The 19,127-nt window shown below is 33.4% G+C and overlaps 1 protein-coding gene across 47 annotated transcripts in view; it reads left to right on the top strand.

Moving 5' to 3' along the window:
- Positions 1–19,127, top strand: part of CSNK1G3 (casein kinase 1 gamma 3) — a 118,516-nt gene that overhangs the window by 59,894 nt on the left and 39,495 nt on the right. For all 47 annotated transcript variants that reach the window (XM_081500336.1, XM_081500332.1, XM_081500325.1 and 44 more), the window contains 2 exons: positions 4,493–4,641; positions 6,437–6,671. In XM_081500336.1, the coding sequence (XP_081356462.1) occupies positions 4,493–4,641; positions 6,437–6,671 (384 nt within the window). The remainder of the gene's footprint in view (positions 1–4,492; positions 4,642–6,436; positions 6,672–19,127) is intronic.

Here is a 19,127-nt window from a genome sequence, read left to right as displayed (position 1 = left end):
TTACCTTTATCCTGATTGACACCTTTATCATTATGTTTGCTCTTCTTTGTCTTTTATAGTCTTTGTTTTAAAATCTCCTTTCTCTGATATGAGTATAGCTAGTCCAAATTTGTTTTCATTTATATTTGCGTTGAAATGTTTTTCAATTTCTTCACTTACAGACTGTGTGTATCCTTTCTCCTGAAGTGAGTCTTGTGTAGACAGCATGTAGATAGGTCTTTTTTTTCCCCCTTTAAATTCAAACAGTCCCTCAAGTGTCTTTTAATTGGCTGTTCTAGTCCATATACATTTGAACTAGTTCTTGATAAATACGTACTTATTGTCATTTTGTTAATTTTTTTCTGGTGGTTTTGAAGTTCCTCTCTGTTCCTTTCTTCTCTTTTCCTCTTTCTTTGTGTTTTGGTAGTTTTCTTCAGTGTTATATTTATATTTCTTTCCATTTTCTTTTGTGTATTTACTACAAGTTTTTTTCCCAGTGGTTATTATGAGATTCACATAGAACTGTCTATATAAGTAGTAGCCTGTTTTAAACTGGTAGCACCTTAAATTCCAAAGCTTTATCTAACAAAATAAAGTTTTTCTCAATGTTTTATGCTTTTGATGACATATATTGTCTCTTAATTTAATGCATCTGTTGTTATTGGAATTTAATTTAAATTTACTGCTTTTTGTCTTTAAACCATCATATTTGCTTTATAAGTGATTGATCCACTACCTTTATTATATATTTACCTTTTCCAGTAATATTTTTTACTTGTGTATGTTTTCTTATTAATTAGTTTTCTTTTCAGCTTAAGAATTCTCTTCAATATTTCTTATAGGGCCAGTTTAGTTGTGATGAACCTCTTTAAGCTTGTGTTTACCTGGGAAACTCTTCATCCTTTCTTCAATTCTGAATGATAAACTTGCTACATGGAGAATTCTTGGTTGAATGTTTTTTCCTTTGTAGCACTTTGAATACATTATGCTACTTACTCTTGGCCTGTAAAGTTTCTGCTGAAAAATCTGATTATCTTATGGGATTTACTTTGTAGGTAATAAGTTGGTTTTCTCTTATTTTTACGATTCTCTCTTTATCCTTAACTTATACCATTTTAATTATGACGTGTCTTGGTGTATGTTTGTTAATCTTTATTGGAACTCTCTGGAATTCCTGGACCTGGATGTCTTGTTTCCTTCCGCAGATTAGAGAAATTTTTAGCCATATTTCTTTCAGATGATTTTTCTGGCCCCTTTTTTCTCTCTTCTTATTCTGGGATCTATGTAATGCAAATGTCATTTTGCTTTATGCTGTCTCAGTGGTTTCTTAAGTTAATTCCACTTTTTAAGATTCATTTTGCTTCTCTGTCTGGATAAGTTCAGTTGTTTTGTCTTGCAGCTCACTGATTCAGTCTTTTACCTCATCCAGTCTACCATTGAACTCCTCTAATATATATATATTTTTAATTCAGTTATAACTTATTTAGTACTTCCTTGTATTTCTGTCTCTGTGTTAATCCATTCTCCTCCTGAGTTCTGTGAGCATCTCTATGGCTAGAAGCAACAGGAAATGGGTTATTAGAGATTGCTAGATTAAAGAACATAAAAATACTTTTCAGTGGCACAGAGACAGGAGAAAACATCATAGAAATATTTTTTAAAACTAAGTAACTAAGAGCTATTGATAAATCTTAATTGTATCACTAGGTCTTAATGTATATAGCATAGTAAAAGCAGTATGTCAGAGTTAGAATAAACATTAATGAGTCTCTTATACACTATTTCTGAGCCTTTTGTCTTTTTTACACATCATTTGGGTAGATATAACTCAAATATGGTATGAGTGGCTCTAGTAAGAACTCATGCTAAGGTGGTGGTTTAGTTGCTAAGTCTGACTCTTGTGACCCCATGGACTGTAGCCTGCCAGGCTCCTCTGTCCATGGCATTCTCCAGGAAAGAATACTGGACTGGGTTGCCATTCCTTCTCCAGGGGATCTTCCTGACCTAGGAATCGAACCTGGGTCTCCTGCATTACTGGCAGATTCTTTACCAACTGAGCTACAAGGGAAGCTCCCATTCGGAAAAGTCAGAAATACTGTAAAAATTGTCCAAATGTGACACAAAGACATGAAGTGAGCAGATGCTGTTAGAAAAAGGGCATCAAAGACTTGCTCTCTGTAGGGATGCCACAAACTTCCAATTTGTAATTAAAAAAAAAAAAAATACTGGTGAAGCGCAACAAAATAAGGAATGCCTATACAGATGTCAAATTATAATGCTGCACACCTGAAACTTTTAATAACAACAACAACAACAAAAATAAAAGCGATTCAGGGATGACAAAGAAAAACTTGAATTGGAAGAAGATTTAGGCCACATTTATTTAATCCAAGTATTAACTGTAACTGAGTAAAGTATTTCTCAAACACTCTCCCTAATATTCAAAGTTATATAGCCTTACTTCTTTTCTTATTAACCATGAACTTCATTTTGGAGCTCTTTGGAATTAAGCAATGTTGAACTGACCCTTGAAAAACACAGGCGTTAGGGACACTGACCCTCTGCACAGTCAAAAATCCACGTGTAACTCATAGTCGGCCCTCCATATACATGTTTTGGATCCTCTGTGTCTGTGGTTCCACATCCTCCCATTCAACCAACCTTAACTCATGCTAAGATAATGATTCTTCTGGCAGGGGAAAATGTGTGTGTTTGTCTGGTGTGTGGTGCAGGGTGATGATATATACACATGAGAGTGTATGTATATATATGGGAGTGTATCTTTATACACATGGGTTGTATGAGAATCTCTGTTTTTGAGGAGGGGACCATATGTGCAGTTTGACTGTGTCTCCTTCCTTTGTGCCTATCATGACTATATTATGTTACCTTCCTATCTTCAGCTGTCCTAATGCCTCCCTTACATTCACATTTCAGGAAAAATTGGTCTTTTCTAAACTATTGATATGATAGGTAAACTGAAGTCTACTTGAGAGGTTGAATAGTTAGTATTAAGACAGACCAAGAACCTAATTATTTTGGCTTCCAGTCCAATATTTTATTTTGCCCATGCAATACTTGCTATGCAAAATGATAGAATAAACAGTAAGAGTGAAATTGCATTCCTCATACTCTTTATTTTTAAAAGAATGGGGGAAGGTTTTAGTGTATTTTAGAGTGTTTTTTCCCTTCCAAAATCATTACACAAAACAAAACAAAAAACACTTGTTAGTAAAACTGAGGCATTTAAGATGGAAGTTGTTCATTTCCTCAAAACACATAGATAGATACAGTATTAAAATGATCACCTATTATGTGTTAATTTGTTGGGAGTCTTAGTTCTAAAAATGAAGTATATGAGAAGTTCAAGAGGGAGGGGACATAATGTACATCTGTATCTCATTCATGTTGATGTATGGCAGAAACCAATACAATATTTTAAAGCAGTTATCCTCTAGTTAAAAACAAATAAATTAAAAAAAATACATGTAAAAGTAAAGTACATTCCATTTCTGTGCATTTAGGCTTTATATTTGGAGTTTGTGTTATTTTGTGTTCTTGCATAATGAATTATTTAGTAATTAGTGATATAGAATAAGAGACTTGTCTTCTCCCAGTTTCTATGGAGTCCAGGCATAGTTTAGCTTTGTCCTTTTTTGAGAGTCTTTCTAGGCTTAGATCAAGGTGTAAACCTGGACTGCAGTCCTTTCTGAGGCTCAGAGTCCTCTTCCAGGTTCATTGGTATTTTCAAAATTGACTTTTTCAGGGCTATGGGAAGCTCTCAGTTCCTAGAGCCTGCCCACCATTCCCTGGCATGTGGCCATCTTGCGCAACATGGTAGTTTGTTTTTAACGTCAGCAGAACTTCTCTGCTGCTGTTGAATATTTCTGACTTCTAGAATGGCTTTTTAAATGTCTTACCTAGTTAGATCAGGCACATCAGAGTAATCTCCCTTTTGATTAAACTCCAGTGACACGGGCCTTAATTATGTTACCTTTGCCATATAATATAATCTAATGATTAGAGGAAGATCTGGGAATCTTGCCCACAGTTGGAGGAGAAGAATTATACACCAGAGGGATGTGTACACCAGAGGATGGGAATCTTGGGGTTGATCTTAACATTATGCCTACCACAAGGTTATCAAAGAGTGCAGTGGCTCCTTTTTTCACTACAAATAAGATCTTCCCTGTGTGCCAGATATTTCTGTAGGCCATGGAAATAATAAGGCTCAAATGCACAGTTCCTTTCTGTGGTGAAGTGGTGGAGACCAACGGTGAGGCCGTGTTTATAGCGTAGTTCAGCAATGCAGGTGGAGCAGAGGTGTAACCTGGCTCCCTGTGATTCACGAGGGAGGAGGCTGGGTCAAGAAAAGTTTGTACAGAAAAAGTAAAAATCCTGCTGCAGTTCTTAAAACTACAGAATTTTTAAAAAATTGTGTATTGATTTTCTAGGAAGCAAAGTTTGATATTTAAGATGAGTAAGTTATTAAAGTCCTTCTTCTTTCCCCCAGATGGAATACCTCAAGTTTACTATTTTGGCCCTTGTGGTAAATACAACGCTATGGTGCTGGAACTACTGGGACCTAGTTTGGAAGATTTGTTTGATTTGTGTGACAGAACATTTTCCCTTAAAACAGTTCTCATGATAGCTATCCAACTGGTAAGTAAAGCAGGATGTTTCGAAGCTGCTTGAACAATTGTATGGTTCCATTTGGTTACTAAGTTACATTAAAAGTTAAAAGTTCTGCAACATTGTCATCCACAGCATTCAACCTAATAAAAATACGTCTGCTTTTCATATCATTGTCTTGTTAGGATGAATGTAGCTTAAAATAACTGATTCAGGTATTTTTTTAATATGAAAAAATTAATATCTTATTGCTTTAAGATCAGAATGCTCAGTTTGAGAATTAAGTTGTTTCCAGCACTCTTTTCATGTCAAAAATGATTACTTAGGGAGGTTCAAAAGGGAGGAGATATATGTATACCTATGGCTGATTCATGTTGAGGTTTGACAGAAAACAACAAAATTCTGTAAAGCAATTATCCTTCAATAAAAAAATAAAAAAGAATGAAAATAGCAAACGTAGATGAAAAGAGAACCCTTGAACACTGGTGGTGGTAATGTAAATTGGTACAGCCACTGTGGAAAAACAGCATGGAGATTTCTCAATAAAACTAAAAAAAGATCTGCCATATGGGGAAAAAAAAATGAATACTTAGAGAAGAGAACCCTCAGAAACACAGGTTTTTAATCTCAGTAAATTAATGTCAAATGGCCTAGGAAAAGAAGAAACAAACTAATGAGGGAGTCTTAGACATCATTTAAATTTCAGGGAGCCTATGGGGAAATAACTTAGAGGATAATTTTTAAGGAAGTTTCTAAACAATAAGTATATGTTGTAGAAGTCTTAAAATTGTTTTTATCTGTTGATTTTTTTCACTTCTTCAGATTTACCCTATAGAAGTATTCAGGTGTACGTAAAGCTTTTTGTCCAGAGATGTTTATAATAAAGTGGGAAACAACCCAAATGCAGAGAAATGTTAGTTGAATAAATTATTAATAATGATAAGAGAATATGTAGTCATTAAAAAATGTTTATTAAAAGAATATTGCATGACCTGAAAAATGCTCATAACACATTGTTATTGAAAAGTATAGGTCATAGAATGTTATGTATATATATGACCCCAAATTTGTTAACAAACGAAAATGGCTTGAGTGACTGTGTTCACTTACATTGTATTGTGAACCATGATTATTACTAAATGAAGCACTTTTATTTACTTATTTTTAATGTTTTATTTTGTGACAATTTATTCAATGAATATTGAGTAATTGTAAAGCAAGGAATAAAAATGTATTATATTATTATTAGAGTTGTATTCCAAAGTTTTCTAGTTTCAGTATCTTTTTAAATGTTTAATACGTAAGAAAAGGAAACAAGTTATGAAAAAGAAAAATATGACTGAAGGGTGCTCTGTTAACTGTTTTTAACAGTTTAGACTCTAAGTTTCTTTAGTGTAATTGTAAAAGTTTTTCCATTGTTGAACTGAAAAGGAAAAATAAATTGAAATTTTCTGAATATATCTGTTTATACTTTTAAGATTTTGTAGTGGCAGATCTGTTTGATTGTATAAGGTGGCATCATCTGAAAGTTTTGATTAAATCAGTCTTCCTGATGTGAAAAGAATTGATAAAATTCAAGCAGTTCCATTTATAAGTGACCAAAATAGAAAAAGCAGAGATTTTTAATCATAATTGAACGTGTTTTTGAGAAACTATGGAGTGATAGCATGTTGCTTTTAAGGGGATAAAACAATTTGGTTTTTTTTTTTTTTCTTCTTTACGTTGTTTTCATTGTGAAAATTGTCTTGCCGCTCTCATCCTATTTTATGCTAGTCAAGCCTAAAATAAAATTTATCTTTTTTTTTTTTTTCTTTTTTGCATCAAGATTTCTCGCATGGAATATGTCCATTCAAAGAACTTGATATACAGAGATGTAAAACCTGAGAACTTCTTAATAGGCCGGCCGGGAAACAAAACCCAGCAAGTTATTCACATTATAGATTTTGGTTTGGCAAAGGAATATATTGATCCAGAGACAAAGAAACACATACCATACAGAGAACACAAGAGCCTTACAGGAACAGCTAGATATATGAGCATAAACACACATTTAGGGAAAGGTATGTGTACCTTTTGTAAGTATGGATGTTTGAACTCAGTATGCTGACAGTGTGAGTTTTTATTTGTTATTATGGTTCAGCTTTTGCAGGTTACAGTTGCTTTTATTGTAATTTTTATTTATCTCATCTAGAGTATACTTTCATTTGTATTTGATAAGTCTTTTAAAGTAACTTGTTTAAATGGATAACAGATATTCTTATATTCACTATATCTTTTTTTTTGTAACTTGAAATATTCAACTTTGATACACTTAGGGTGATCCATTTGATTATTTCTGTTAAAAGAATGTCAGAGAATACTTAATTTTAACTGAATTTAATGTGTGTAGTGTAAAGATTTTGGATTGAGACTGTAGCTCTCTGATACAGCTAGCCAGGGAGATAGCAACCTGCCTAATACATTGAATACTGAGAATACTTACTTAGAGGTACTGTTTACTTTGTCCTATTATTTAACCTTTTAAAGAAGGTTCTTTATTTGTATAAAGGATAAAATAATATCAACTTCACAGAATTTCTTATAGCTTTTTCTCCCCCTGGTTCAAGTTCCAGTTCCGGATCACATATTTCATCTTTTTGTCATATCTCTTTAGTCTCTTTTCACCTGGGAAAGTTCCCTGCCTTTCTTTATGGTTCATGACCTTGATATGTTTTTGAGTGCAGGCTGTTTTGTAAAACGTCCTGTGTTTGAGGCCGTCTCATATTTCTTCATGATTATATTTTGGTATGCAGTTTAAGCACAGATATCGTAGAAGTGATATGATCTCAGTGCATCACGTCAGAAGGGACATGATGTCACCTTGGTTCCAAGTAGCTTTGATCACTTGCCTAGGGTAGTGACTGCTAAGTTTCTCCACTTAACAGTTTCTTATTTTCCCTTTGTATTTAGAAAATATTTTCTAAGGTGAGTGTTGAGATTTTGTAAATACGTTTGTTTCTCATCAAATTTATGCCCACTAGATTATTTTCTGACTCCATCATTCCTTATGTATTCTAGTTTACATTCTTTTGCCTACACTGGCAAAAGCTGTCCCTTCTTCCCTTATTTGTTAACTTATATAAGCATGGATTCATGGATTATTATATAATTGGATGTATTATAGTGCATTGCTGTCATTATTTATATCATCATTTATTTTGAAGCGCAGATTGTCCCAAATTTGGCTACTGGTTGCTCTGTCATGCTGGCTCTGCTGTTCCTTTGGCATGTTCTCATGACTCTTGGCAATGGCACCCCACTCCAGTACTTTTGCCTGGAAAATCCCATGGACGGAGGAGCCTGGTAGGCTGCAGTTCATGGGGTCGCTGAGAGTCGGACGCGACTGAGTGACTTCACTTTCACTTTTCATTTTCACGCATTGGAGAAGGAAATGGCAACCCACTCCAGTGTTCTTGCCTGGAGAATCCCAGGGACGGTGGAGCCTGATGGGCTGCCTTCTCTGGGGTCGCACAGAGTCAGACACAACTGAAGTGACTTAGCAGCAGCAGCATGACTTTTGGAAAACTTCTTTCCTTTTTTATGCAGCATGTTGTTCCATGCTCATCTTATAGCTTTTCTACTCTAGCCTAGATACAACACTTTCTAAGCAGCCCTGGGACCTTTTATTGAATAATAAACACACACACATAATAAAACTAGGAAACATGTGTAGGTGTGTCTGTTTTGATTTCTACCAGCAGTAAATGGGAGTTGTGTTTGTTTCAAATTCTTCACAACATTTGGTATTGTCTGTCTTTTTCATCCTAGCCATTCTAGTGAATATCTGTAGTGGTATTTTATTTTACTGTGACTGATAGTTGTGAGCACTTTTCATGTGCTTATTGACCATTTGGATATCTTCTTTTGTGGTGTGCACATTGTTTCATTGTTTACTTTTAGGAGTTCTTTATATATTCCAGATGTGAGTCTTTTGGCAAATGTGTATGCCGTGTGAACATTTTCTTCTAACCTGTGGCTTGTCTATTCGTTTTCCTAGTGTTGACAATTGTTGAGCAAAAGTTGTAAATACTTAGGAAGTCTAATTTATCAATTTTTTCTTTTATGATTACTACTTTTTAAATCCTAAGGAATCTTTGCCCCTTTTGTGTTTTCTTCTGCCACCTAGAATTCATTTTTTGTGTTGTGTGAGATAGGATTGAGATATTCTTTTTATGATATTCTTTCCCATTGGATTACTTTTGTGTGTTTCTGAAGAAAATTGGTTCTAGGTTGTGTTTACAATAGTTTATTCTTAAGTCTTAAGCCTTGGTCAGGTTTCGTATCATAGGAACTCTAACTTAAGTTTCTGCTTTTAGATTCTATATCTACTGTGTTACTCACAGAGAGAAGAGACAAGAACGTAAATTGATCAGTATTTATCCACTATCACTGCTCAATGTACCTTAAAATACAATCACAATTTGTCCAGAGCCTTAGAAGTCGTCTAATCCAACCTCTAACTCCTGATCTTAGCTGCTTCTTTAACCATTCTCTCCAGACCTGTCTGCTCTCCTTGGTTGTTTCCTGCTTCTGCCTCTCAGCCTAAATAGCACATGACATCTTCCCTGACAGCTTACCTGATAGTAGACTCGTGATGTTTTTTCAGGTTTTTGAAATACCTGAAAATGTAAGATTGCCTTTTTTTTTTAAGTCAGTAGTATTTATATTTCAGGTGGCATTTGTGTGAGTGCCTTTCAATAACAGACTTCCCTGCTAGATTTTAAAACATGTTTGAGTAGATACACAGCTTTCAGGATTGTGTCTTCTATTAAAACCAGGCACATCTATGTTTATATGAACAGTGTCTGAGAAATTTTCATTTCATGGTAGTTGTTAAGACTATTTTATAACAACTAACAAAGGTTCGCCACCATTTTATTATGAGACATGAAGTCATGATTTCCTTCTGGCCTGGTGTTCTTTATCTGAACAATGGTAAATGTAATAGGATTCTATTTTTTAGAAATGGCAAAGTAGTCTGATATGTTTGTCCTTATTAAAAAAGCCTTCAGAGCTTGGGAAATGGCATTTAACTATTGTAATAATCTCTTTTTTACTCTTCTTTCAGGATGCAAATACAAAATTTTTCTTTGGCAAGTTCTGCAAAGAACAAAAGCTGTAAACCTTACTTTCTCTCATTTGTAAAAGCTCTCATTCTCAGTTTTGATGTAGAATTTGGGAATGGATGGTAAAAATAAAAAATTTATTTGACAGATTATATGAGTTCCTTTTTTTAAAATTAAGAATGAGCTAATATAGAGTGACTTTGAGTGCTAGAGTTAAAGCATTCTATGAGTTTGAAAAGGCTGTGAACATGAAATAGTGGTGTTTTGAGTTTAGAGCACTTGGCATTGTGAAGAATCAGGAAGAGATTAATAGTGAAAAAGTGACCTTGTAGTGCTTATTTTTTTTTTTAATTAGTGCTGATTTTAATTTATGTATATATGATTTCTTCCTTTCCTACTTTACTGGGACTTTGGTTGTTACTTTTAAAGCCTTCTTATTCATTCATTCACTTTTGTGCACTCAAGGACTTCTTACTTACATGAGCTTTTCAAAATAGAGAATTTGGTCAGAGGAACATTTGTTCAGGTTTATATGTATTTTTATTTTCTGAAGATGGACACTGTATCAGGTTCAAAAAGGAAAAAGTTGTCCCTTAATATAATATGGAGGAATAGTGTTAAGATCACATTATAGAATTTAGTATCTTTATTTCTGTGGTGTATGTCTGTTGATCTTAATTAGGAGATTTATGTCTAGAAGGAAGATATAGTGATTTATTTGTATAATATTTTTCTTGTACTTAAGTCACTGATCAAAATGAAATCTCAATAAAGCTTCTGGTGACAAATGTTGATTTCCTCGGTTTGCTTTAATGGAAGCATTCTTTAGTACTATCAGGTTGAATTATTTTTAATTGCATCTCATCAAGTATCTTTCCTCAAGTGCTTTGGGCCTCATTTTATAATCTTCTTTGGATTACTTTTTTTCTTTTTTGTCTTATTGGAGTCATTTGAAATTAAGTAAATACTATGTATTTCTCTTTAGTAAGTGTCTTGAAATAAACTTGTCTTTTATTGTTAAATATTATTGAGTATTCATGAGTAAAAAGATGAGGTTTTGAGGAATAAGTTGCCAGTTGCTTTGTAATTGTTAAGAAAAATCTGTGTTCCAAAGAAGAATGGTCTTTTAATTCCCTCAGAGGAAAGTGCTCACAATGGGAGAGAAGTAATCACAGAATTATGGTGTTACAAAAATCATAATTTTTTCATTCTGTGATGTGATTCGTATGATTTCCAGCTAATTGCCCCAGATCCTGAGACCTACTCTTGAAGCCTCCCCAAACAGCTTTTTAACAGTTTAAAAGCTCGTGTTTTCATTTTTCAATTACATTTTAACAGTTTAAAAATATACTGCACAATTCCTTGCTTTTTGAAACAAAGTGTAATAAACCTAATTGATGTTTTCTTGATATTTCAGTGTCATAATGTTTGTATGATTGTTGTTCTAAAGTGATACCTCAAGGTCACTTGGAGAGTGTTAGGATGTATATTTAAATAAGTTTAGAAAAAATGCATTTCAATAGTTTTGCATTTTTAAAAAATAACATTAATTTTTAGAGCAGTTTTAAATGCACAGCAAAATTAGGCAGAAAGTACAGAGGTTTCCTTTTTACCCTGTCCCCACATGTGCTCACTGTAATACGATCACACCAAAGTGGTACATTTTTGATAATCGATGAATCCACCCTGATGCATCATTAATGCCAGGAGTCTGTAGTTTACTTTGGGGTTCACTCGTGGTGTTGTGTATTATGTGGGTTTGGACAAATTTATAATGACATGTATCTACCTGTAGTATCCTGCAGTTTAGTTTCACTTTCTAAGCATCCTCTGTGCTTCACTTAATCCCTTCCTCTCTCCAGCCCCTGACAACCACTGGACTTTTTCCTGTCTCCATAGTTCTGCTTTTTCCAGATTCCGTATCGTTGGAATCATACAGTGTGTAACCTTTTCAGATTGCCTTCTTTCACTTAGTAATATGTAGTTAAATTTCCTCCATGTAGCTCATTTCATTTGGTGTTGAATAATTTTCCATTGTCTGGAGATAACACAGATTATTTATCCATTCATCTACTGAAGGACCTCTTCATTGCTTTCACGTTTTAGCAGTTATGACTAAAACTGCTATATACATCCTTGTGTAGTTTTTGTATGACATAAGGTTTTCAACTCCTTTGTATAAATATAAAAAAGCTCAGTTGCATCAACATGTAGTATGAGTATGTTTAGTTTTGTAAGAAACCCCCAAATTGTCCTCCGAAGTGGCTACCATTTTGTATTCCAACTACCAATGAATGAGAATTCTTACTGCTCTGCATTCTCACTAGCATTTGATATTGTTAGTGTTCTGGATTTATACCAGTCTAATAGGTCTGTAGTGTTATCTTGTTTTAATTTGCATTTTCTGATGACATGTGATGTGGAGCATCTTTTCATATGCTTATTTGTCATCTCCGTATCTTCTTTGGTGAGGTGTCTATTAAGGTCTTTGGCCCATTTTAATCAATTTGGTTATTTTCTTATTGTTGAATTTTAAGGGTTGTTTGTCTCTTTTGAATAAATTTTTTATGAGATGTGTCTTTTGCAAATATTTTCTCCCAGTCTATGGCTTATCTTTTTATTCTCTTGATGGTATTTTTTGTAGAGCAGAAGTTTTAATTTTAACGAAGTCCAGTTTATCAGTTATTTCTTTCATGTATTATGCTTATGGTATTACATCCTAAAAGTAATCACCAAACCCAAGATCATCTAGATTTTCTCCTGTGTTATCTTCTAAGAACTTTGTAGTTTTGTGTTTCGTGTTTAGGTCTCATCTATTTTAGTTAATTTGATTAGTGAACAGTGTAAGTTCTTTGTCTAGATTCATTTTTCTACATATGAATGTTCAGCTGTCTTAGCACCGTTTGTTAAAAGACTTATCTTTGTTCCATTGTATTGCCTTTGCTTCTCTGTCAAAGGTCAGTTGACCGTGTTAATGAGAGTCTATTTCTGGGCTCTCTATTCTGTTAGTTGGTCTATTTGTCTATTCCTTAGCCAATACCATACAGTAGGTCTTGAAGCAGTGTTTTTTTTTTTTTTTTAACAGATTTTTATCCCATCAACTATATTTTTGATTACTTTTTGTTATTATGTGTAGTACACCTACTGCCGGCAGCACATTCTCATCTTTTGTTTTGCTTCTTGTAACCTGATAGCCAAACTTATTGGAATTATATCTAAACTAAGATAACTAGATCTTTAAGAGGATTTTTTGAGGAATAAGATGTATGCATATTTTGAGTTCCATTGCTCAGAAAATGTATTTTTTCTTTCTGAGTTTTTGATGTTGCTAGATAAGGTTATTTGGATTAGTGGGTTGTTACTGAGAATTGTCTTGCATAATTATACTTGTCTTTTTTCTTTTGAGTTTGTGTTTTCATTTCTAAAAAACTCAGTTATGTGATTTTGAAAAATGTGAATAAGCTCAGTGAATCTTGTGAAAGGGTTGAGTTTTTTTTTCCTTTTATGAGATGCCAAGGAAACATAACTTAAAACCTTTTAGAAGCAGATATAAAGTGAAACTTTATTTGCTTGTAGTGATTTTTGTTTTTATATCTTGGTTGCATATAAAGAATAAACTTTCTTCAGTGAGAATTTTTGTCATTCAGCTCTCTTGTCATGCTTGTATTTAGTTTAACTAACATGTTTTTAGCCTCATTTTTTATTTTTGCAGGGAAATGCAGTAACAAATTTATCTTTGGAAATACACGTGCATATATTAGAGAGTTTCCTACCTTTTAGTGGGACTTTTGATATTTTGGAGTGGGGCACAGGTAAATTTTATTTAATTTAAAACAATATTTTTCTGTTGAAAATTGAATAGACATTCAATTGCAATGGAAACAATGCTAGGTAATAAGTCAGCTTTAAAAAGAGGAAAATAATGTTGAGTTGCAAGAGTAGAAGTTTTAAATAGAAAAGCATTGTAGAGGTTTGTAATAAGCGTTTGATTAATTGATTGACTCTACCTTGTTTTCTGAAATGAAAAAAAGTACAGACACATCTGAAATTCTGCATAGTTTTGAGCTAGTCACAGTCATTCTGAGCCTTAATTTCTTTATTGGGGGATTACTGACACTTTGAGTATAGCTATAATTTTAAAAGATCATCTGTATGAAGCACTGACACACACTAGGCTCGTAATATGTGTTGGTTGTGTTACTTTATGTGATACATATATTCCCGAAGAGCAGAATTTTAATTTGACTCTTTACATAACTTTTAAATTTATTGGAGAACCTATTTAACACATTATTGACTGGGAGATTTTTGCAGAAACTTAACAGCTGTGGTCAGTGATTTGTTAGTTGAGTGAATATTGAAACTCTCTGGTCAATAATGTTCAGGTTACAAAAGATGTATTAATATTAATAATATTAATTGGTCTCTGGCCAATAAGTTGTTAAAATAACAATAAGTTGTTAATGATACCTATTGTAAAGAAAATTGTCACTTTTTAATGTTTTAGTTGCTCAAAGCAAGAGTTCCTATAATGAAGATTCTGCCTTTGACACAAACATCCATATTCAAATGATCCTTTGTAGTTAACTGATTTAAAGATTGTTGAACAAGATTTACTAAGGGCCAAATTACCTTTGGGAGATTTTTTTTCATCTAACTCAACTGTTAAAGACCAGAGGAGGTATTCTTTAGTTACTATGTTTCAAAGAGAAAGCCCTCTTCATGACTTCTGTTACTGCACAGTGAAATTTATTTTCAAATTTGTCAGTTGGTGATAGAAAGAAAGGAATTATGAGAGTAAGGAATATTTCAGACCGAGTTTCAGTAATAGGTTTATTTTAATAGCTCCTATTTATGATTTGAATTTTTAAATACTCTGTAGGTTATGAGACTGTTCTGTGAGACAAGCATGTAGGCAAGATCACCTTATGATCTTGACTTATTGTCACTGCGATAACTAAACCTCCCCTTGGATTGAATTCAATGGAGAATTGCCTTTATAACCAGTTCTTCTCCTTAGTAAAAATCCTACTGTAGGGCTCAGTGTACTTGTCCCTTGGTATCCACAAATTGGTTCCAGGACCCTGAGGATGCCAAAACCCAAGGATGCTCAAGCCCTTAATATAAAATTGCATAGTATTTGCATATAACCTACACATATTCTCCCATATACTTTAAATCATTTCTTGATTATTTATAATAACTAATACAATGTAAATGCTTTGTAAATAGTTGCCAACCCTTGGCAAGTTCAAGTTTTGCTTTTTGGAACTTTCTGGAATTATTTTTTACAGATATTTCAGTCTGTGGTTGGTTGAATCCAAAGAGGCAGAACCCATAGATATGGTGGGCCCACTGTATTTCTATATCACTTAGCATTTAGTCTTTAAAACCTATAATTACTGTAAGCAATACTACAAGGTATTGCTTGTATATTGATAAATTTATCCCCATGTTTCATGTTTTCTGATGCTATTGGAAATTTTATTACTGTTCACATTCATTTTCCAATTGTTCATTTCTAGTATAGGAATACAATTAATTAATTTTTATATACTGACCTTGTATCATATATCCTTGCTAAAACTCATTTACTAGTCCTAAAACTTTTTTTTTTTTTTACTGGGGTTACTTAGGATTTTCTACATATGCAGTCATATTGTCTGCAAAGAAAAATAGTTTCACTTCTTCAGTTACAATCTGGATATCTTTTAATTTTTTCTCTTTCTTTTGTTGTACTGACAGGAACTTCTAGTACAATATTGAATAGAAAATGTGAGTGAACATCCTTGCTTTGTTCTGGATCTTAGGGATGCCTTTTCCTCACATAAGAATTTTTGTTTTTGTCATAGAGGTCCGTTTTCAATATGAAGAAGTTTCCTTCTTTTTTTATTTGAATGAGAGGTTTTTTTTTGAATCATAAATGCATGTTAGCTTTCCTCAAATACTTTTTCTATATTTTTTTGAGATGTTCTTATGATTCATATCTTCTTTTAATTTTAGAGAATTATATCAACTGATTTTTGAAAGTTAAACCAACCTTCAAGTCATAAGATGACCCCTACTTCATCATGATTTACTTTCTTTTTAAGGATTTTGCACCTGTGTTAACCAGAGATACTTCCTGTAGTTTTCTTTGCTTGTAATGCCTTTGTCTGGCTTTGGTAACAGGGTAGTGAATTAAGTTGGGAGGGGTTTCCTTCTTTTCTATTTTCTGAAAGAGTTTGTGTAGAAATGGTATTGTTCCTCAAATGTTTAATAGAATTTACTAGTGATCATTTCTGGGCTCATAGTTATATTTGGAGAAGATTATAAATTATAAATTAAATTTTGTTTAATATAAAGCTGTTTTCTTCTTGAGGTAATTTTGGTAATTTATAGTTTTCAAAATACTTGTCCATTTCATCTAAGTTGTTGAATGTATTGGCTTAATGTTAGTTTGTAATGTTCCTTTATCATCCTTTTACCGTTTGTAGGATCTGTCCTGATGCCCCCAGATAATAGTAATTTGTGTTCTTTCCTTTATCTTAATGAGAGGATTAATTTGATTGAACTTTTCAAATAACCAGCTTTTGATTTCAAGGTTTTTCTCTACTGGTTGTCCATTTTCTCATTATTAGTTTTCTAATTTAGCATTATTTTTCCTTTCTTTTACTTATTTTGGGTGGTGTTGGTATAGACATAGATAATTGAATCATAATACAGTTCTGAAATAGACCCATACATAGATGCTTAATTGATTTTTGAGGATAGTGCAAAAGTTACCCAAGGGGAAAAGACAGCCTTCTCAAGAACCTTTGTGAGAATAACTAGGCATCAGTATTGAAAAAAAAGAATCTAAACCCTTACAACAAAAGCAAACAGGAGAAAAATACTTCAAATGATTTCATAGATTTAAATGTTAGAACCAAAACTATAGAATTTCTTGAAGGAAAAATAAAAAATCTTTGTGACCTGTCTGCTGTTGCTAAGTCGCTTCAGTCGTGTCCGACTCTGTGCGACCCCACAGACGGCAGCCCACCAGGCTCCACCGTCCCTGGGATTCTCCAGGCAAGAATACTGGAGTGGGTTGCCATTTCCTTCTCCAGTGCATGAAAGGGAAAAGTGAAAGTGAAGTCGCTCAGTCATGTCCGACTCTTAGCGACCACATGGACTGTAGCCTACCAGGCTCCTCCGTCCATGGGATTTTCCAGGCAAGAGTACTGGAGTGGCGTGCCATTGCCTTCTCCGTGTGACCTGTCTAGTTAAGACCTAAAAAAAGCATAAACAATAAAACAACAACAAAGATGTCCAATAAATTGGGTTTCATTTAAATATAAACTGCTGGACTTTGAAAAGGATACTGCTAAGCAAATGAAAAAAACATGCTACAGTGTGGGAGAAAGTATTTGCAAACCTTATATCTGAAAATGACTTATATCCAAAATACACAAACAACTCTTTAAGATTTAAGACAAGTAATATAATTTTTAAAAAAATGGGTACAGTATCTGAACATGTCACAAAAAGATATGTGAATGACCAGTAACAACATGAAACAGTGTTCAAAATGTTGTCACCAGTGAAACTCAAATCACAGTGAGGTAATACTTCATGGCCATTAGCATGGCTAAATTTGAAAGATTGACCATAGTAAATGATAGATTCTGGAGCAACTTGAAGTCTCATGTATTGCTCATGGAAATATAAAACAGGACAAACCCTTTGAAAAACAGTGTATAAGTTTCTTATAAAGTCAAACCTACATTTTCCATATTATGGAGTAATCCCACTCCTGGATATGTGAGAGAAATGAAAACATATGTCCACACAAAGACTTGTGCAAGAATGATCCTAACAGCCTTATTTACAATAACTCAAAACTGGAAGTTCCTCAAAGGTACATCAGTAGCCGAATAGATAAATAATTTTGGCAATAAAAAGTAATGAGGTACTAATTAATGCTTATAGCAACAGGAATAAAGCAAAAGAATCTGGATACAGTGGTCCATACTGTATGATCCAATGCATGTGAAACTGTAGAAAATCAAGTCTACTGTAGTGTAACAGAAAGCATGTGCGTGGTTGAGGCCAGGGGAGGGGGAGAATGGCAGGCAAGGCGTAAAAGGGAATCTTTTGGAGTGTTGGAAATACTTCTTGATTGTGGTAGTACTTATATGTATGTGTTGTCAAAATTTATCAAACTGTACCCTTTAATAAGTGTATTTTATTATATGCAAAATTAGACATAAGTAAAAGAAGCTTGCTTTTAGTGCTTATCAGATCTGGTTACACTTCAGAATCATCTGCTAAACTTTAAGTAGACCTTCTTCTACTCTATGTCAAACCTAAAGAATCAACATCCAGCATTAGGTGTACTCATCTGATGTTCTTAAGAGCTTCAGCGGTGATTCTGATTCTCAGTGGGACTTCAGAAATAATATTTTTTCTCTCCGTGACTTCTCATTCTTTAAGACTCCTCGGGTCTAATAAAGTGAAATTTTAGTTATAAAAGTCATTACTGGACTTTTTTCGTGTTATTCATATCCTGCTTTAATTAATGGGTTTTAGAAGAATTTTAAGGCTATATTACTAATTTTGAAAGTTTGCTTTTTTTTTAAATAAAATATGCTTGCATTGTTAAAATATGAAATATAAGGAAAAATTCCCATTGTATCACATTTTTGAACATATGACATGAGCTATTGAAATATCCTGTCTAGTCCTCCGGTTTTATACCCCTAATTACTAATGATTTGATGCCTATTCTTCTAGATATTTCCCTATATTTATAGAAAAGAGACATAATCTAGTATTAATAAGGACACATCTAGTATATTTTTAAATAGTCACTTATATATTTAAGTAGTACGCCTTGATTGCCTGTTTTGTGGCAGCCATTACACTAGGCCCTGAGGCTATTGAGCCAGAGACCTCTGTTCTCCTGTGATGTTGTCAGGTGAGAGGACAGATGTTGATTAAATAAAAGCACAAACATATTTGTTAAAACTGTAACAAGTGTTTCAGAAGACAATTACAGAATATTCTAAGGTTGCATAGTAAAAATGAAAACATTTTGACCCTTTCACTCTAGTTCAGATCTGTCCTTTGAAAGGTTTGCTTTTCCTAAAGCATTTAGTACTGCTTGAATGTTCTTAGTGTTCATTTGGATGAAACATCTTGGACATGAACATCCTCTTATTAAACTATTATTATCTCCTTTTACTGTTAGCATTTTTGTATTATTTTAAAATACTAACAAAAATTAAGCATTTAGCTCAAGTGACGAAAAAAATTGAAGAAAAAAAAAATCACTCAGCAAATATTTGTAAGTACTTCCCTGAGTCTTGGTCTGTTATTATATCATTCAGTTATATGCTATACAACATTTTGTTACTAGAACAATAGAAACTTGAAAATGGCAATTTGTTC

The sequence above is a fragment of the Giraffa tippelskirchi genome, chromosome 6 (assembly GCF_054371585.1).
Source record: "Giraffa tippelskirchi isolate mGirTip1 chromosome 6, T2T-mGirTip1v1.2.pri, whole genome shotgun sequence".
Lineage (NCBI taxonomy): Eukaryota > Metazoa > Chordata > Mammalia > Artiodactyla > Giraffidae > Giraffa > Giraffa tippelskirchi.
Note: the sequence above shows the minus strand (reverse complement) of the source record. Positions and strands in the feature narration are given on the sequence as shown.